Source organism: Eublepharis macularius, chromosome 2, assembly GCF_028583425.1.
Source record: "Eublepharis macularius isolate TG4126 chromosome 2, MPM_Emac_v1.0, whole genome shotgun sequence".
In the NCBI taxonomy this organism is placed as follows: domain Eukaryota; kingdom Metazoa; phylum Chordata; class Lepidosauria; order Squamata; family Eublepharidae; genus Eublepharis; species Eublepharis macularius.
The window spans coordinates 30,596,034-30,616,663 of record NC_072791.1 but is presented as its reverse complement, the minus strand read 5'-3'; the positions used below and the strand labels follow the sequence as shown (position 1 = coordinate 30,616,663).

The following is a 20,630-nucleotide window of genomic DNA, read 5'->3' as shown; positions in this document are numbered from 1 at the left end:
AAATGGTATGTAACTCTATATGACTCTGGCGCCCCAGAGCTGGACACTTTACAAAGTTTTATGGCTGCGTTGCACGCACAGTATGAAGATCCTCTGGAAGAGGATCGGTCCTGCACGGAATTGCAAGTTTTACGTCAGGGCACTCAACCAGTTAGAGACTATGCTGCGAAATTCAGACAATTGGCAGCTAAGTGCCCTCACTGTGAAGAAGGAACAAAAATAGTAATGTTTAAAGGAAGCATGAACCCCCGATTGCTGGACCGGGCTCTGATGCAGGATGACCGCCAACCCTCCTCAGCTGGATCCAGTTAGCCTGCGAGGTCGAGAACCGTATACAACAAGTATGGCTAGTAGAACAACAGGCTATTGGGACAAGAAGAACGCCGATAGTACAAAAAGGAGGAAGGGGGGGGACCCCCGAGCCGCAGGACCAGAGATACACGTTGGAGGCAAGGATTATGCCTCCAATGTGGCCGAAGTGGACACTTTGCAGCGCAGTGCCCAGCCCGCCTACCAGCGCAAACAGCCCCCACTCCGGTGCGACCCATTCCAGCCCCAAGAGCAAGCCGGGGAAGAGGAATACTGAAGTGCAACCAGCCCGAGAAAGGCTTGGAAGCAGAGGAAGTGCTGATGGAGCTTGACGTGCAACCCACCGGGGAGGAAGAAGATGTACCCAGCCCCCAGTCGGGAAATGAGATGGATCTGTCATAAGGAGACCCGACCGACAGATCAAAAAAGAAATCTCCCCACGTGAGGTGAGAGAAAAGGGTCTATTTTATTTACACCAGTTGTTTTACTGAACCCCATAAGGGGAACACATATATGTGTGGAGGCATTAATTGATTCTGGATGCTCCAGAGACATTATAGCCCCAGCCTTAGTAAATGGACTGGGTCTAAGGGCTAAAGAACTGGAAAATCCTATTATTTTTGAACAAATGGATGGATCCAACATGTCCCCAGTAACTTTAGAAACTGAACCAATACCCATGGGTATCAAAAACCACTGGGAAAAAAGATGCTTCGTGATAAGCCAAGCGGCCAAATACCCGTTAATCCTTGGCAGTCGATGGTTATGGGATCATAACCCTGATATAGACTGGACCAAAGGAACAACAGATTTCAATCATGAAAATTGCAAACTTCATAACTGGCAGGCAGAATGGGGAAGAACCAAACCCCCTCGACTAGATGTGGCACTGCTAACTAAAGAGGAGTTGAACCGCATCCCAAAAGAATATAGAAGCCTGAAACAAGCGTTTAGTGAGGAGGAAGCTGACAGTCTCCCCCCCCCCCCCACCGATGGCACCACCGACTGCGCCATCGAGATCCTGCCAGGAGAAGAGCTACCCAAAGGCAAACTATATTCTATGAGCCCACTGGAAAGAGAAGAACTAAGAAAATTCATCGACAAGTATTTAGAGAGAGGATTTATACGCCCGGCTAGCAGTCCACATGCGGCTCCGGTACTGTTTGTTAAGAAAAAGGATGGAGGCTTAAGGCTCTGCACCAACTTCAGAGGAATCAATGCAGTGTCAGCAACCAATGCCTATCCCATCCCGCTCATCAGAGACCCACTCAACGTTGTGGCGCAAGGTAAGATATTCTCCAAATTAGACTTGAAAGATGCCTACTTCCATGTAAGAATTAAAGAAGGAGATGAGTGGAAAACCGCGTTCAATACACCCTTAGGCCAATATGAATACTTAGTCATGCCTTTCGGCTTATCTGGCGCCCCTTCAGTATACATGACCATGATCAATGAAGTACCGCTTAAGTATTTATATAAGGGAGTGGTCGTTTACCTAGATGACGTTTTAATTTATTCAAAAACAAAAGAAAAGCATGTAAAGTTAGTACGGGAAGTACTAACTACATTAATGTGCCACAAACTCCCTATCAAACTTTCTAAATATGAGTTCCATAAAACAGAACTGGATTATTTGGGCTACCGCATTTCGGGGGAAGGATTAAAAATGGATCCTGCCAAAATCAAAGCCGTACAAGAATGGCAGACACCCCGTACTTGCAAACAATTACAATACTTCTTGGGATTTGCCAACTTTTACAGAGACTTTATAGAAGGATTTGCCAGGATAGCCTTACCTTTAACTGAACTTTTAAAAACGAAAGGGAAGGGAGATCAAGCAAAGAAACCCACTTCCAAATTAATCTGGGACCAAAATTGCCAGACAGCCTTTGATGAACTCAAACTCAAATTTACTTCAGAGCCCATCCCACAACACCCAGACGAAAATCGGCCCTTCATAGTGCAGGTCGATGCCAGCGATGCAGCCATTGGAGGCATGCTTCTACAGAAGGGGGAGGACGGAAAAGCCAAATCGTGCGCATATCTGTCTAGAAAATTTTCAGAAGCTGAATGGCACTGGAATGTATGGGGGAAAGGAAGCCTTTGCCGTGAAAGTAGCTCTCACAGTATGGCGCCATTGGCTAGAGGGGGCTCGACACCCGTTCGAGGTTTGGACGGATCACAAAAACTTAGAAGCTCTGAAAAGCCCTAGACGCCTTAATGCCAAACAGCTCAGATGGGCGGAATTCTTTTCCAAATTCAATTTCACCTTAAACTTTTTACCGGGCAAAACTAATTTCCTAGCGGACGCTCTCTCACGCATGCCCCAACATCAAAGTAAAAAAGAAGAAACCATTGACACCGTATTCACCCCCCACCAACTGGGAGGAGTGGTTACCACTCGCAGCCAAACTGCGCAGACGCAAGCAGCAGAAAAGGGGAGGAGAGCAAAAGTGAAAAGTGAGGTGGAGAAAGAAGGGGAGGGAGCGCCCAAAGCAAAACTGTCCCAAACGGTGGAGGGAGACTGGGTAAAAGACGATCGATTATACATACCAGCTAGCCTCCGAAAAGAAGTTCTACAACGTTGTCATGATGCCCGCACCACGGGCCATTTCGGCTACTTAAAAACTCGCCATTTAATACAAAGGCAATTTTGGTGGCCGGGTATTTGGAAAGATGTTTCCCTATATGTTTCATCATGCCCAACGTGCATAAGCGCCAAAACCAGGAAGGGAAAACCACCGGGACTTTTACAGCCGCTAGAAACTCCAGGTAGACCTTGGGAAGTAATTTCTATGGACTTTATTACAGATCTTCCTAACTCCAAGGGTTGTTCATGTATTTTAGTGGTTGTGGATCTGTTCTCCAAACAAGCTCATTTTATTCCTTGCACAACCATACCCACCGTGAAGAAACTAGCGGAAATCTTTATGAAACACATTGTAAAACTGCATTCTTTTCCTTCTAAGGTGGTATCCGACCGCAGCGGACAGTTTATTGCCAAATTTTGGAAAGAACTACCCCAATCAACAGGAATGGAGCAAGGAATCAGTTCAGCATTCCACCCACAAAGTGATGGACAATCGGAAAAAACTAATCAGATATTAGAGCAAATTCTTCGATGTTATATTAATTTCCAACAAGATAACTGGGTGGAGTTTCTTCATTTTGCCGAATATTCATATAACAACGCAGTCCACAGTTCAACAGGTGAAACTCCCTTTAAAATTGTGCACGGCTACAATGGCAAAGCTTTTCCCTTTGAGCTACCACAAGGAAAGCAGCCCGTGGGAGACCTACATCAATGGTGGACCGCCCTCAGCCATCAATTGACAGCTATACAAACAGCCTTAAATAAAGCAAAAGTAGATTACAAGAAATATGCAGACCGCCACCGTGCAAAAGAATGGGAATTACATCCAGGAGACAAAGTATACATCTCAACAAAAAACCTTCGAATAGACCAAGCCAGCAGAAAACTAGCTTTAAAATATTTAGGACCTTTTCCTATTAAAAGAGTAATCAACCAAGTGACTGTAGAAGTTATTTTACCAAAAAATCTGTACCCAACGTTCCATGTGAGTCTATTGAATAAAGCCCCTGCACCAGACCAGTGGCATCCCTCACCTACCACTCCCATCCCAACCATGATCAATGATCAAGTTCACTATGAAGTGGAAGAAATATTAGACTCTAAGATCAGATGCAACAAACTATTTTATTTAATTCGCTGGAAGGACTTGGAAGGATATCGGGAGTGGGTGGAGTCTATCCATGTGAAAGCTCCTCACCTCCTTAAACAGTTCCATCAAACATATCCTAACAGACCGGGGGGAGAGGGATTTTAAGGGGGGCAGAATGTCAGAGCCTGTTTAACCTGAGTAACGCCATGTTTAACTCTGTAGTGTTTAGTCTTCTTTCCCTCTAGGCCCCAACACCTGCAAGGAGCCGAGTCCATGGGAAAGGAAATCTTCTTATCTGTCTGCTCGACCTTGGCCAGCTCTACGTTCCTCTGAGAAGCTTTGCTATGCAAACTCAGGGGGGAGGCTGGGCTTGGGAGTGTGAAAAGTAACCACTTTCTTCTCATGAGTCATTCTTTTTTTTATATACCTTTTTAAAATTAATATTAATAATGCTTACAATACAAGATAGTTACAAAGCTTTGAAATATTCTTAATAAGACTTTTGTGATGTACAATATAAGATAGGTAGTCTGAAATTTACACAAAAGGTTAACTGTAGTCACAAACTTATGCTTGAAAAATTGCTAGAAAAAATGCTATAATAAGTAACTATCACTGAATCAGTACAGCATACCCGGCCAAATCTTTCTTCCCTCCCCCTCCCCCCTCTTTTCCCCCTTAAGATAGTTATCAACTATAAATTCTTCTGACTTTCTCTTCCCTCCCACCTCACCCCCTTCCCCTTTTACCCTTCCCCAAACAATCCTAACATGGTGGCTTGTAGGTAAAACCTAACAGGCCATTGGTATAAAATACCAAACCCAAGTATAGGAAAAGACAGTGAGGGCTAAGTGCAATTACCCCCTATCCCCCCATCCCCCAATCCCCTATGGTGTCTTCATTAACTGTTTTACTTATTAACATCACAACGTGAAGAACTATGCCCTGCTTAAGGAGAACAATCCTCTAATTCAAACCAACTGGTATTTTGCTGTTCTTAATGGGAGATAAGGCAGATAACATTCTTCTTTTCTGAGTGTTCCTCTCCATTTCTATTGCGGGGTCAATTCCAACGGCTCTAAGAAGTGCTTCTCCAGACTCTTGATCAATGGCTCTGTAAATTTGTTCATGATGTGCGACTTCTAGATAAACAAGGTTAGTCCATTTGTAGTTGACTTGAGCTTTCCTTAAAGCCTCAGATGTTCTTTTCAGTTTTCGTCTTTTGCTCAGTACTTCTGATGGTAAATCAGTGAAGGTTAATATTGGGGTTCCGTTGTAGTCAAGTGCTCCCCTCACTCTAGCAGTTGCAAGAATTTTTTTCTTAATGTTCCCATCTTGAAAGGTAGCAATGATGTCTCTGGAATACTTGTTCCTACTGCTGTTTCTTGGTCCCACTCTATAAGCATTTTCTATTTTTATAGTCTCATCTTCGTCTTCATTCCACTGTAATTGCTTTTTTAGCCATGCCGCCAAAAAGTTAGGCAAATCTTCATTTGCATTAATATTTTCTTTAAATCCTCTAAATTTAACGTTCTTCTGTCTTACAGCCATTTCCAGCCTTAATAATCTTTCTTGCTGATAGGTATTTATTCGCCGAAGCTCTTTAACTTCTGTCTGAGTTGCGTTGTTTATTTCTAGCGCTTTATTAGCGTTGTGGGTTGCTTTATTTATTTCGATTTTCATTTCAGCAAATTGTGCAGTAAATTGCTGTGACAACATTTTTATGTTGTCAAGCAGATTTTGTTCCATTTGTTTTATTAATTGGGAAAAGCTGTCCTGTTGGGAGGGTGAGCTTATTTCGGCAGTTTTAGTTGCGCCCGCCATTTTGTCTTCCTCTCCCTGCTGTCTCACAGGCTCTAGTGCCATTTCCCGGCTCGGAAAAAAATTTCATAAGTTTTTTAATGCCTTTACCTGGTGCCTCTTTTTCTCGGACATCTGCTTTCCCATAATTAGTGCATTTCTTTTCGTTGTGATGATCTTTAAAAGGGGAATTGGAGGGGGGAGGACGGAGCTCTTGCACTAAGCGTCCTTCCTCCTCTCCGTCGATGCCACGCCCCCCCCCTCATGAGTCATTCTTGACAATACTTTGGTTGGCCAGGATCTCTATCCTGGAATATGTACGTCTGGAAATGAATGCTGTTTTTCACAATAAACCTTTTTGAAATCAAAGGACCTAGTCTTCTTGCAGAAAGGGAGTGAAACAGACTATCAGTTCTGGAATGACATAGTCTGACAAAATGTTTCTAAAAAGAATATTCTGGCATAACTATGCTTGTTCATTCTGTTCTGTATACAGCTATTTTACTTTATTTTATTTTTATTATTACTAAAAGGACGCATTGCTTTGATCCCTTTTTAATTTTCTGTATGGAGACATAATTGTCAGTAAGAATTCTCCCTTTTTGGGGCGGGAAAAAAGGCTGGCTATCTTAAATAATTGTGTGGCTGTTACAGCATAGTCACCCTAATTCATGAGTGGCCAGGTGTTCCTGAAAGGGACGTTTGTGATAAGGTGCCTTGAGTTAGCAACAGATTTATAATAGACGTCGAAGGCTCATTTTATTTGTTTGTTTATAGTTTATTTTTCTCACAGAATCTCAAAATGGATTACACCATGTAAGTCAGTGTAGTCCTTTTCAAGGACATTTCAATAAACAATGTAATGGGGAATATATATGCATATCTGCAAAGATTTAAAACCAGCAGACATCCAATACAGAGTGGAAGAAATGTTGAAACTGAGTAGAAGCAATTCCAAGACTGACATGTTAAACAAACATAGAACTACCCAGTAGGATAGCGCTTCAACCAACAGATAGTAGTAAAGGCCAGGGTCCGTATCTCTCTGAGACTACTTCCCTATAGTGAAGACCTCGTATCTGAGCAAAAAACCCTTGTAAGTCATTGAGTTTTACATTGTTTTCAGAAAGCGAGGAGAATGGGATCTTTCTTTGCTGCTATCACTGCAGCTTCATTGGTTTCCCCATGGGCTCTATAGCACACTGTATCGGATTCAGTGCAGGATTTCTGCCAGCATCTTTCTAGACATCTTCTAGCCCTCTTTAAGTCACCCAGTTGTGCAGTAAGCCACAGGGCTGGCTTCCTCCCAAGGGCGGGGGAGGCCGACAAGGAGTAATCTTGTCAATGGCTTCAAGGAGCTTCACGTCCTCCTAAGCTCCCTCTGCAGCCCCAACAGAGCCTGTGTTTGGAATTCTAAGAGATGATCTTGAATCCACCTCAGCTGGTATGGCAGGGAGTGTATGTGAGAGAAGAGTGGGCCAACCCTTTCCATTTTCTCAATCCCCCTCCCTCTGAGCTTCCCTCTCAACTTGAGATGGAGCTGACCTCCCATTACTGTCAGTGCCAGTGCATGATTTCTGAGCCTTCGGTGGGCTTCTGTAGGCTGGAGTCATTGATGACAAAGGAGTCCCTCTGCTCCCAAGAATCAAACACTTTGGTTTCTAAAAAGAGCTTTGTTCTACCACAAGTCTAATTTAAAGCAGGAAAGACAGAGAGTTAGGGAGTATTTTACAACAAAGGAAAATGTAGCAAGATTGGCTAGAGAAAAGGGAAAAAAACATTACTAACTAGAGTTTACACTCTGTAACCCCCCCCCCTTTCATGTTCTAGGGATGGGTCACCCTCTGACCCTTTCAGTTTACTGAGCTTTCTGAGGCCCCAGAACTGGACAAAGCCAGAGACTAGAAAGCGAGCGGTCCAACAAAGTGCACAGAGATGAGCACTCCTTTTCCAGAATTATTAACTGGGGATTCCTTGGGTTTGGACCACTGGTGATTTCGGCTTGCTCTCCTTTTCCTGCCACAAACCAATTTTCACAGCAGGTAGATTTGGGCCCCAAATGTGCTGAATTGGGCCTATTTGGGGCCCAAATTGGCCCGCTGTGAAATATGGGAGTGCTTGCAGGCCCTGCACAATGATGTCACTCCCAGAGGTAACATACCCAGGGCAACTCAATGATGTCACTTCCAGAATCAGCCCAAATTGCAAAGCACAGAGTGCTTCTAGGGCAGCTTGATAATGCCACTTCCTGGAAGTGATGTCTTTCAGCTGCCCTGGGAGTGTTCCCTTGCTTTGTAGCGATGCATGCTGATTTGGGCCCCAAATGAGCTGGACTTAGTCTGGGAGTAACTCTCCTTAGGATTTCACAATGGTTTTTATTTGCTCAATTGTTCTATATCTTCATCTCTCATCACCTTATTTGACTCAATTCTTGAGACTCTTTTCCCAAAAAATACTTTCCACAGTAAACAGTGATGCAAAGAAGTCATTCAGTTTCTCTGCCATCTCATCTTTTTTTTTCCAGTTTAGTGTAGTGGTTAAGTGCAGCAGGACTCTAACCTGGAGACTCGGGTTTGATTCCCCACTCTTCTGCTTGAAGCCAGTTGGGTGACCCTGGGATACTCACAGCTCTTCCAGAGCTCTCTCACCTCCACCCACTTTACAGGGTGATTGTTGTGGAGTAAATAATAACATACTTTGTAAACTGCTCTGAGTGGATGTTAAATTGCCCTGAAGGGTGGTATATAAGTTGAATGTTATTATTATTCCTATCTAATGGCCTTACTGCCTCTATGGTCATTTTACTAAACTTGATGTATTTAAAGAAGTAAAATTCACTTTTTGATTGCCTATTTGTAACTTACATTTTTTGGTCAGGATTCTTTTGTGCTTCCTTCTGTTTACCTTTCTGGGGTAAACTTTCAATTTTTTGTAAATTGGACTTTTTGCCTTTTATGACTTCCTTAACTTGTGGTGTTAACCACACAGATGTTTTTTAAGACTTGATGGTTAATTTACTGACTTGAGATTTGCATTCTGTCTGGGCCAAAATTAGTATGGTTCAAAACAGTTTCTCTTGATTCTCCTGAGTTCCGTCTAGGGATTTCACTCTTTTGAGTTTCCCTTTCAGCTTCCTTCTAATTACTCCCCTCAGTTTTATAAAGCTCCCTCATTTGAAATAAAATGTGACTGTTTTTGATTTTTGCAGCAACTTTCCATTGACATGAATGCTGAACTTTAATAGCATCGTGGTCACTGTTCCCAATGGGTGCAATAAGATCTACATCAGATCTCAAGCCCTGATCAGAATCAAGTCCAAGATTGGTTCTGGTTGCCTCTGTAACCAACCATTTTTGATGTCTAAGAACCTCATTTCTACAGCATGACTCTAGCAACCATTTGCCTGGTCAATATGAGGATTGTTTAAATCACCCAATATTATAACATTTTCTGCTTTAGCCACCAATCTTATTTCCATCTCAGTCTTATTTCCTTCTTCATCTAAGTAACATGTAGGGCCTGGTAACTCCACTGATAGCGATTCCCTGGAGGTGTTTATTCACCTAATTTAGTAAAGGGGGACCTATTTTTCATGGCAGAAATATAATGGCAGTGCAAGTGGAGCAAAGGAGATAGAAACTACATAACAGGAAGAGGAAGACTAGGAAGTCTAGACAAGGAAACCTAAACAATAAACATTAATACTAGCCAATTCACATCTAGGCATGAAGAACAAGAAGACAGACTGATTGTAATATGTAGCGTAATTTATTAAAACATAGATGGTAAGAAGACACAGAACAGGCATCAAGCTATTGCAAAAGAATCATTCAAGTTAGACTTTTAGAAAAAGAAATCAGAGAGGGATGGAACAAGGCACCTTGAATGTTAACCTGAAAAGAACTGAACAGTTTATAGGTTTATACATCTAATTCATTTAGTAGCTAAAGGTTTGGCAATCACTCTCAAAATATAAGCTTATGACATTATGAAGGGAAGGCAAATATGAACGTAGGTGCAATACACACAGTGGGAGGGGGTCATCTGGACAGGTTGTAATTATATGTTTCTTGGTTTCCACTTAATATTTATTATGCAGTTGGGTTATGAACTTTTGCCATGAAGACAAAGTGACGGGTTGCCTTATTAGTAACGAACATTAAGAAGGGTTTATTAAATTCAAGGATGGGAGGAGGAGGTAATAGAGCATAGAATGTAATATCTACGACAGTGACTGCTGCTGCCTCGGTGCCTCCCTCATGAACATCCAGCACAGCCTTGTGAATAGCCTGCAGGGAAAGAGCAAGATGTTATTTCCTATGTATACTATTTTCTTCTTTCTATGACATGAAAGATAATTATGGCAATGGCATGACTCTTTCCTACATTCATGAAGGCATGACGATAGCCTCTCTCTTTCATAGAAACAGCACAGATAGTGAATGGAGGGGGGGCGGTCGGTCAGCTGCGTAGACCCAAAATGAGAGAGGAGATGTTGCTGACTTTAGGGTGACCTAGAGAGTTGAAAAGCCAGAGGGTTTTTTGTGACAGTATTCATTGATAATGAGTACCAATACCATTTTTGGGATTCTCCCAAGATGCTTGAGTGCTGGCCTACCCCACTCTTCCAGAGAAAGGGAGAGGAGGAAGTAGGTTGGGGGAAAACACATACAGAGCCAGTGGGACAGGAATGCAGAGACTCAATCCACTACAGTTGGATGGGCACACAGGCCTGGGCATGCCATGTGTCAAGCAGCTGCAGGTGGTGGCCACGTACCAGCTGTGCATGAACCAGCGCACACTCTGAGCTGCCATGCCTGAGAAGGAGCTTGACCACTGACCTCCCGCCCCCCCCCCCAGCAGAGTGGATGGGGAACCGCCTGCTCTCTTCTTTCTGCCTTTTTGGAATGGGGCATGCTGGGTGATGGCAGGCTGGGAAGTGGTCAAGGCATCACAGGCCCAGGCAGGCAAAGAGCTACAATTTCTCTGCTAGTCAGGTGGCAGTGGAGCGTGGCAGCAATGGCGGAGGGGCTTGGAGCAAAGAGGCCAGATTGGGGGGTGGGGAGTCAACGGTGGAGATCTAGCTGTTCCTCCATCCCTTGAGGAGCCTGGGATGAGAAGCCTCACCACTGCTTGGAATTCACAGGTGGCTTTTTTTTTTTTAGCTTAGGCAAGCCACAGCTTCAGATCATGACGTGCATCCAAACACACCACTGAGAAAAATTAAGTGCCCTTTCCTTAAGCAGGGGAAGCAGCAATCCCTCTCTTGTGCTGCAGCCTACTGAGCCCTCTGAAATGTTGTTCCTGCAGGTTAGTAGATGCTCAGGGACAGCCTAGTTGGGATCTGCAGAGGAAGCGGGGGGGGGGGAATTGGCATGTTGGGGACCTGAGGAAACCCAGAGCTCCCGAACTCTCAGGGGATCCGAGGGGCCACACTTGGCATCCACTCAGATGAGTGGATGCCAAGTGTGACCCCTCGGATCCCCTGAGAGCAACAACATACATGGTGCCTTTAAGGCAATGTCTGCTGGAAGCAGCTGGGAAGCAACCAGGCATGGAGAACCAAGGGAATGAACTCCCTGGGAGTTCCTCAGATTCTATGGGAGTTCCAAAGAGGTGGAGCTTCCAAAGCACTCCCTCTCTTAAGGCAAAAGAAGATGGGCGAAGGAGGACACGCTTTTCCTCCACAAGTTGAAAGAAGCAAGGCTAGGAGAGAGGCAGAAAACACGGGTGAAAGGAACCTAATCCCCTATTCGTTTGACACTTAAGGGAGGGTACACAGTGCTTCCTCCTGGCAAGTAGTTCAGAGTGCAGGTGGAAGACCAGTTCTTTCATACTCCTCTGAATCAAAATTTCTCTGCAAAGTAGCAAACAAGCACAGCAAGAAGGTGGCACAGTTCATGTCTCCATAATATGTTAGTATTTTTACTCACAGAGAATTTTTCACAAGGGAGAATTCAATAATACCTGCAACACAAAGTACTAACTGTCCAGTCTGCCACCCAGGGACTCTACCAGCTCATTCTACGGTACGTGTAGGCTAATTGTCACTCCCACATCATTAGGGTGACCCGGGAGATCTAAGTGCACCAGATGTAAGAAGCAAATTTTTGTTATCTGCCACAGCTGGCAAACTCTCAGCCCTTTCCTTAGGATGAAAAGCATCCAAAAAGGGCCATGAGTAACTTGACTTGGACTAGCTACTATATTGTAATAATATATAATAATAATAACATTTGATTTATATACCGCCGTTCAAGAGAACTTAACGCCCACTCAGAGAGGTTTACAAAGTATATTATTATTATCCCCCTGGACTTAAGTTTCTGGAGACACTTTCATGGGCTAACCTACATACTTTAAATGATTCTAATTTAGACGTAACTAGGGGTTCATTTACTTACCTTTCAACTTTATGGGCCAGCACAATTGATTATTTTGCTCTATCACCTTCATTATTGAACCTGGTAGACAGGTTTGAGATTGTGGATACCTCCTTAAGTGACCACTGCCCCTTGACGTTAATATTTAATCTAACCAACAATGTTCTTCTGAACCCAGAAGCAGAACTAGCAGGAGCAGTAACTCTGGGTTTTAGGAGACTCAAGTGGTCGGAGCAGCTAAGTATTAAATTATCTCAATGTTTAGCTGACCCTGAATTGGAGGATTTGAAGCTAGCTCTTTCTCTGTTGGGTAAGGAGGCGATTAAAATTTTTCAAGCAATAATCAACCATTTTAAACCTTTCTTTGTTAATGGCAGGACTACCAATCCTATTATTATCCCCACAACAAAACACCCTGTGAGGTGAGTGGGGCTGAGAGAGCTAGAAGCTGTGACTGAGCCAAGGTCACCCAGCTGGCTTCAAGTGGAGGAGTGAGGAATCAAACCCGGCTCTCCAGATTAGCGTCCCGTGCTCTTAACCACTACACCAAACTGGCTCTTCATGTACACATGAAGCTGCTTTATAGTAAATGAGAGCATTGGTCCATCAATGTTGTGATTGGCTCTCCAGGGTCTCAGGTACACTGGCCTCATCCCTCCTCAATTCTTATTTAATCAATTGCTTCCAGATGTTTAGGGGTAATTTTGTCATTTATTTTAGTCATTTATTTTAGTAAAACCTCTGAACATGCCTATGGAATCTTAAAAATATTATTTGTTTAAAGATAAAAAGAAATGGCAAATTATCTTCAAACAACTCGCATACTTACTTTGGAAACCTTCAGATTGCGTTGTCCAGTAATCCCAGATAGATCAGCATTGTCATTAAAGACATCATTCACACCTTCTCTCTGCAACAAGGCTTTGACATCATAGGATCCAGAAATGGAAAATTTTGGAATACGCAGTTCTATTTTTCTATTTAATATGAGACAAAAGGGAGAAGCAGAAAAAAAACAGCTAAGATTCAACAAGATAAAATATTTCAATTGACTTAGACCCCTTAAAAAAGGGTGATTTAGAACTTTTATTCTGGTGTCTATGTTATGCCCACTGTATTTTGGTTTCTTTGCCTGCTTATTGCTTTATTTTCTGTCTTTTTCTGTGGTATCAAACAATAAGGCACAATGTTGTGTAGCCATACTGATCTACTGTTCACTTCCAGCTGTTTTAACAGCTGTCCATTTATTTTCACTCTCTGTTTCCCATTGTTTTCCTCAGCAAATTGTTTTTTTTCCTATGTGCTTACTAATTATATGTTTAATAATAATTTCTATAAATTTTCCGGGGATGGATATTAGGCTAACTGGTCTATAATTTCCTGGTTCACCAATTCTCCAGTCTTCCTTTACTAGGGATCCCAGGTCCCCCGTTGGAGGAGGGGCTTCCCTGCTCCCGCTGTCCACCCCCTCACCTCTGCTCACCTGGCCAGCAGGTAGAAAAGGTGCAAGAACACGCCTCCTGGGCACTCTCCCAGGGCAGTCTGATGATGACATCTCTTCCCAAAGTGATGTCATCGCACTGCCCTGACAGTGCTTCTGGGGTTTGCAGTGGAATAACGCACTCCCACTGAAGCGTGGGAGCACTCCCAGACCTGTGCGATGATGTCACCCAGAAGTGACATCATTGTGCAAGCACGGCAGCACTGGGTCACTGAGAGAGGGCGCCCGTGGGGACAAAATTCACAGGTCCCAGAGTTAGCTTGAGGGCCCTGAGCTGGGGCTCTCCGACAGCTGCCAAAGCACAACTCAGGTTTCTTGGGTTGCCTCTGCTTGCTTCTCCCCTTTGGGCTGCTGCCAGAGCCCCATGACTGCACATACATGCATGTGCACACAAACACGCACTCTCTCTCTTTCTCACCATCCTCAGTCATAATTTAAGTAAACAAGGATGTTATGTATTGGGCTCAGGGCCTCTAATGTATTCTGGCTCACCTTCCCCAGCCTATCTGCGAACAACAGGGTGTTCCAAACTAAGGGGGGAAGGGTGTTGTGTACTGGGCTGAGTAGGCCGAGCAAGGCCTCTAAGGTATTTACTGTATTGATTGCAATACACTATACTGTGTTGAGCTTAAGGTTCAGTCAAGGCTCCCAATGCCTGCATTCTCATTGGTCCTTAATCCCTGCAATATCACAGGTTACTTTCTCAAGGCAGCAGCCAATCAGTCCTCTATAATAAACACCAATCAGTGACCTGCCTACTTCAAACACTGTATATAGTTTATGCAAATGATGGCATTGTAAAGTATGTATTCTCATTGGCTATCAGTTATTCTGGGGGTGGAGCTGCTGTATATATATTGAGGACTTCTGTTCAGTCTGTCTGAGTGTGTTGTGTTCCTGCTGAATAAAGAGCTGTTGAATTACGTTGTGTCTGAACCCACTATTTAACAAAGGACAAGATCTAACTAACTTGAGCAAGGCCTAAGAACAAGATATGTGCTTGATTTTTTAAAAGTTAGAAACCCACACACTCTAACCAGAAGTAGGGGGTGAGGTAGTCTTTCTCTGCAGTCTCCTCCTTTGGTTGTTGGGGGTTTTCCGGGCTGTATTGCCGTGGTCTTGGCATTGTAGTTCCTGACGTTTCGCCAGCAGCTGTGGCTGGCATCTTCAGAGGTGTAGCACCTCTGAAGATGCCAGCCACAGCTGCTGGCGAAACGTCAGGAACTACAATGCCAAGACCACGGCAATACAGCCCGGAAAACCCCCAACAACCATCGTTCTCCGGCCGTGAAAGCCTTCGACAGTCTCCTCCTTTCTTTTTCTGTTTGAGGAGGCAATATCCAGAAGGGAAGAAGATGGGAAGGGGGAGCTGGAACCAGCTGGATATCACTATCGAGGGATGAGAGCTGTTTTCTAAAGTTAGTGCGGATGTGGGAAAACACCACCATCTGAAGATTCGGCTCACCTAGCTCTTCTGCATGGAGGATAAGGTGGACTTTTTACATGTTCCTATTTTTCTTCTCTTGTTAAGCATCTTTACTTCTGCAACGGGGTTTATTTTCAGTAGTAACTTGTGCTTCATATGCATTTAATTTAGAGTACATGGCAGTGTTCTCGCTAGATCCTGTGGCTGGGGAGTCTTACTGATTCTCCTTGCTCATTTTTTCTTTGAGTACACACTGTAATTTTTTCTTTTGTTCACACTGGGCAGTATGGACGCTCCCAATGAGCACTCCCTGCAGGCACCAAGGAGAAACCTCCTAGGTTGTTTTAAAGCGCCTGCTTCTGGAGATGGGGGAGACGGGGAAAAGCCAGGACTCATTCTTTGTTTTAGAGAAGAGATACTTCTGGAGAAGAAGGAAGTGGTTGCCAAGAAACACACCTGTGGATGCCAGTTGTGAAACACAATGTACCTATTTATACTTATTCACTACATGCATCCTGGAGGGATTTAACTCCCTTGAGTTCCCATTTCAACTTCCTTCTGAATAGTTCCTTGCCGACATGAATGCTGGATTTAACAGCTCTGTGGTCCCTTCTCTAAGCATTTTGCAATATTCTGCCCAAAAGAATCCAATAAGAGTGGGTGGATTTCTATTAAAGATATAGGCAAAATATTGTTCTGGGATTTTTATGCTTTTCCGGTTATCGAAAGAAAATAACGTGGCTGTTACTTTGGAGATTGTTTATTGAAATGCAGGTGACAACATCTTAAAGAGACCAAGTTGGAATTGAACGTCTGTTTGTGTTCTGCTGGAGGGCAGCACTACTGACACCGTTATTTCCCCCAGCAATTTCCAAAGTTATTATTATGAGTTGTTTTCACTAGAAAAAGAAGTCTTATTTTCAATTCTTTTGTGTTTTTTTGTTTCCTTTGAATGTGTGAGGGTTATACTGGGAGACTGTGTGAAGTAAAATTTGCAAGACATTCACATAACTTGTCATATTCACAAAATATTTTATACTGGTTTTGAAGGAAATTAGAAGCTGAATTTCAGATTTAGATCTTAAATATGAATTTTCACCTAAAAGTTAAAACTAGATTGCCTTGGAATTGTTGGTATTTTTTGAGTTCTTACAATTTGAAGACATAAAAATTATTAAGCCTTCAGCCGTGAAAGACTACCCACTTCTGGATACTATTGCATGCAAATAATTAAATATAGTCCATCCTAAATATCACCACCTGTGAACATACAACCAGTATTATATATTACTGCATGCCTGCTATCATAAATAGTGAAATAGGACATTGCATTGCATGTCAAAAATCAAATGCTATAAATTCTCCAAGCTGTCCCTAGTCAAGAGAGATTATTGGTATACTGTATGAACAGAAAGCAGAAGGGAAATTTACCTTGATCACAGTAAATGAATACTAAGTTAATGCATTATATATCATTCAATGAAAGATCACGTGTGGTTTTAAAACAAATGCTTTAACTTATCGTTTAATGCCGTATTAATAATACAGCAGCCTTTTTTCAAATAGCGCAAGATGAAGGCTTACTTGTGTTTCAAAGATGTTCTCCATTTGTTCAGAAGGCCTACTACCAAAGCATCCTCCACTTCCTTCAGTTTGCCTTTGTCTGGCAGAATGAACCATGCTGAGAAATCTCCATTGTAAGGCAGTCTGACCACCCAACACAACAAGTCGTCATCATGGAAAAAATCATAATAACCTTCACGGCTCATCATGTGGACCTTCACAGTTGTGTTTGCATCGACAAAGAAATCTGCTTCTCTGGTCAATTCATGGTTAAAAGGGTTTTTCCAGGAGGCTAAGGAGAAAAAGAACAGGTTACACTGAGTAGGATATATGTTAATTCTCACATAGGCACACTATTGCAGAATAGTTGTATGCTTATTTGTAAGAGGACGCTAAATGCAAGAGGCAGGAGTTCTGTGCTAAACCTCATGCCCAAGTAAAGGGATGATGTAAGTTATTTGGACAGCACAGAACATGAGACGGCAAAAGTGTTAGTGGGTAAAGCAGTAGGATGCTTGAGGGCATATGCACAGTAGATTAATGCAGAAAAGCCTGCTTAGTGATATTTGAAGCCTTCCTATAGCCTAAGAAGGCATCATGCAATATAAATGGCTCATCCTCCAGTTGAAAATCCACTTTCAACATTGGAAGGTTTTGCATGCTGGAAGAAAGTTGGAGAAAGAAGTGGAAGGATACAAGCTAAAGTCTCTTGCCATTCTGAACTATGAAATTTGCAATACATTCCATTTCTTTGCTAAGCAGTCTGCCACCAACTAGACACGGGCATGAATGGGGGGAAAAAACTAAACACCCTTTTCGTCGTTCATTGCCATCCACGAACACTGAACAACGAACATGGACAAACATGGACTGTTCCCGGACATGTTCGTTGTTCATTGTTTGTGGGGGCCAGAACTACCCCCCAACCCCGCCCACTTAGCCTCCCTCTCCTCAAACCCACTTACCTGACCCTTTCAAGATCCCTTTAAATTATCAGCTGGCAGGCGGCAGGGGGGGATTCTCCCTTGCTGCCTGCCAGCTGATAGTTTAAAGGGCCCTGTCCTGGCAAAAACAGCAGTGTCTGCTGGCAGCTAGTTTAAGGGGTTACAAAAGTGACCTTCCCAATGTCCAATGCCCACCAAATTTGCAGAGGACATAGTCCTCCCTGTCCTCTCAAGACCTCCCCCCGCAAGTTTCAGAGAGATTGCACTCCGGGAAAAGCATGATCCATGGGTCTCCCCGTTGGCTGTCATTTTCTCTTCACGGTGGCAAAACAGGACTCTCTGCTGGAAGTACTTTGAAGAGTTAAAACCAGAAGGAAAGCCAGAAGGAGTTCAGACAGAGTTCAGTCCCTCCCTGCCTGGGTTGCCAAGTGGATTGATTGCAGATGCCAGACTGTCTGGCTTGATGAATGGCTGCCGAAGGCAATGAACAAGGCTTGGAACGATCACTTGTTCATTTAGGATGGGGCCTCATGAACAGCTTGTTTGAGAACAGCAGATTAGGCTGTTCATGGTTTTTTTCTGTTCGTAATGCTGTTCATGTCCATGTCTACCACCAACTGCTCTAGGTAAAAACATGGGAATTTGGAATGCCACAACAGATCCCAGTTTCATTCTGCCATATTTGGCTCCAACACAAGTGTACAGGCCACAAGCCCACAACTCCCCCTTCCTTTACTTATTCATAGTTTTCACTACAACTACCAGCCATATTGGCATAGAGAACCATTCTAGTTTGCTGATAGAATCTTTCCTTCTGTCATCATTCATTAGTAAACCCCATTTTTTTACCTTTGAAGAAGATATAGTTTAGAAGAACCATTACAGTATGTGGATCTAGGTTGTTGACTGCATGGCTGATTTTTCCATTAGTTTTGTTCTTTACATAATCATTTATCTCATATTCTGCTGCTTTGGAGTTCTTGAAACTAGTTGAAAAGGTTTCAGCTTCATATAAGGTTTTGACATCATTCAGGAATTTAGGAAGTGGTTTCGATGACTCTTCTATGAACAAAGCATTCCCAAGAGTCATCTGTGTTACATTATTGGGTTGGTTAAGCGTGCGGACTATTCGATTAAACCCTGCATGGATCTCATTCTCCTGAATGTCTGAAAGGTTGAAACCAAGTCCATGGAAAATCTGATGATGAGTTTCATCTTTTGCACCCAGAGTCAGCATGGCAAAGCACGTGGAGATACACAGGGGAGAGAAGAAAATGTTTTGGGTTGCTGAATCTGAAGTGATGTGCTTATACAATCGGAACAGAAATTCAGCATTGCTGTCAACTATCTTTTTATAGCTGCTGGGTTCGATTTCTTGTCCTGCTAAAGGGTGATGTTGATGTTCAAGTGGGTGTTCCTCTCCATTTCCCTCCTGTTCATCGCTATGTCCTGGGACATGATGACAGTGGACTTGAAGACCAATTAGTAGTAAGCAGAGGCAGAGGGAGAACTTCATTGGAATGAGAGAATGTCCTGATAAAAGAAAATGAAGATTAGGGAACATCAATCCATTGTTAACGTCTCCCACATAATCCCCTGTAACAGCCTGGTGTTTTGTTCAATAGTGTAGTTGACTGGCAACTGCTGTTTTATTGAAATGAATAATGCTTATAGAAGTATATGGGATTGTGCTTCAAATCTGAAGAATTACTCAATATCCCTTGTGCACCCTTATTGTTAGTGGCATGACAATGACTAAATCTCAGAAAACTGTATATATAAAAGATATTGGATATTAGGAAACCTCTAAAATAGATTTTTAATTTTTTTTGTAATTACCAAAACTTCTTAAAGTATCAAAGTATGTGCTCGGAATAGTTTACCATTTACTTGTCGGTTAGTTTTTTTAAAACATAGAACGTTATAAAATATTTCAAAGATTAAAACTATTTAATTTGCAGACTGTTGCCTTCTCCCTTCAGGAAACTTCAGCTTTTCTTTCAGAAATTCAAGCTCTATGAACGAAACTTAGAATCCATTTAAATCTCCTCTTGTCTTTAACGCAATTTCAATTGTGCCACATGTGGCAAATTTTAGGCACTTAACACCTACATTCAGCTAAAGAAATATTCCATATTCTTTGAAGACAGAAATAACTTTTTTGGATAAGAATCTCGAGTTTCTGAGCAGCAGAAGGAAGCCCCATTTTTTGACTTGGCTACATGATAGTATGTTATAGTATTTGGCTTGCTATGTTGTGCCACTTTTTGTACTGCCTCCAGTTTGGTAATAAAGTTCTATATTCCATGCCAACTTTCTCTGAGATTCTGCATCCAAACTTTGCTCTCTGCATAATAAACTAGTACATTTACAGTGCAATCCTAAGCAAAGTTACACCAGTCTAAGCCCATTGATTTCAATGGGCTTAGACCGGTGTAATTCTGCTTAGGATTGCTCTGTTAGTCTAACTTAGAAATAAATTAAGCTTTAAATTTAGATGGAGCTAGTCATTTTGTTTTTAATCATCAAAGGGAATAGATGGTGAAGTATTTTTCAGAGAACATGAATACTGGTTGATCAAAGCAGAGAATTAAAAAAAAAGAATAATGCATATCATACTCACAAAGTCTTCTGCGGAAACCTATCACATCTACTCGTTCTACAATACTCCTTCCTTAATTATTTATATAGCATGGAAATAAAATGGTCAATATTCCTCATTAACCATTAAGCTGAGCAAATATTGACGAAGAGTGCAGTCCTATAGAGAGTTACTCCAGTCTAAGGCCATTGACTTCAATGGGCTTAGACTGGAGTAACTCTCCTCAGGATTGCACTGTATTTATCAAGGCTAGATATAGAATTAGTCACTGGATTTTTAGCTTGTCTCTGCAATTTGTTCAGTGGTGCTGGAAAGTTTTCAACTATACAGGAAGGCTCCTCTGCATGTCAAGACTGCATGTACAGATGCAAAACTGAATAACTTTTGTAATGGGATCTTTTTGTCTGATGTATATCAGG

At 42.6% G+C, this 20,630-nt stretch overlaps 1 protein-coding gene across 2 annotated transcripts; it reads right to left on the bottom strand.

The window, feature by feature from the left end:
- Positions 1 to 9,538: 9,538 nt before the first annotated feature.
- LOC129324243 (alpha-1-antitrypsin-like) lies at positions 9,539 to 20,290 on the bottom strand. 2 transcript variants are annotated; one of them, XM_054971385.1, is made up of 5 exons: positions 20,233 to 20,290; positions 18,459 to 19,142; positions 16,687 to 16,957; positions 13,005 to 13,152; positions 9,539 to 10,081 (listed from the first exon to the last, which is right to left on the bottom strand). In XM_054971385.1, the coding sequence occupies exons 2-5, from the start codon at positions 19,123 to 19,125 to the stop codon at positions 9,884 to 9,886; spliced, it is 1,284 nt and encodes a 427-aa protein (XP_054827360.1). In that variant the 5' UTR covers positions 19,126 to 19,142; positions 20,233 to 20,290; the 3' UTR covers positions 9,539 to 9,883. The 2 variants fall into 2 exon arrangements, with proteins under 2 accessions (XP_054827360.1, XP_054827359.1); XM_054971384.1 differs by having other exon boundaries at positions 20,229 to 20,285.
- Between the last annotated feature and the right edge of the window lie 340 nt (positions 20,291 to 20,630).

What these genes read in the sequence shown, in the direction of transcription:
- LOC129324243 (XM_054971385.1), bottom strand. Translation starts at nt 19,125, where the DNA reads ATGAAGTTCTCCCTCTGCCTCTGCTTACTACTAATTGGTCTTCAAGTC. An exon ending in AGAACATCTTTGAAACACAA is followed by an intron (nt 13,153 to 16,686) that starts GTAAGCCTTCAT and finishes CATATTAAATAG; the next exon opens with AAAAATAGAACTGCGTATTC. An exon ending in GCAATCTGAAGGTTTCCAAA is followed by an intron (nt 10,082 to 13,004) that starts GTAAGTATGCGA and finishes CTTTCCCTGCAG; the next exon opens with GCTATTCACAAGGCTGTGCT.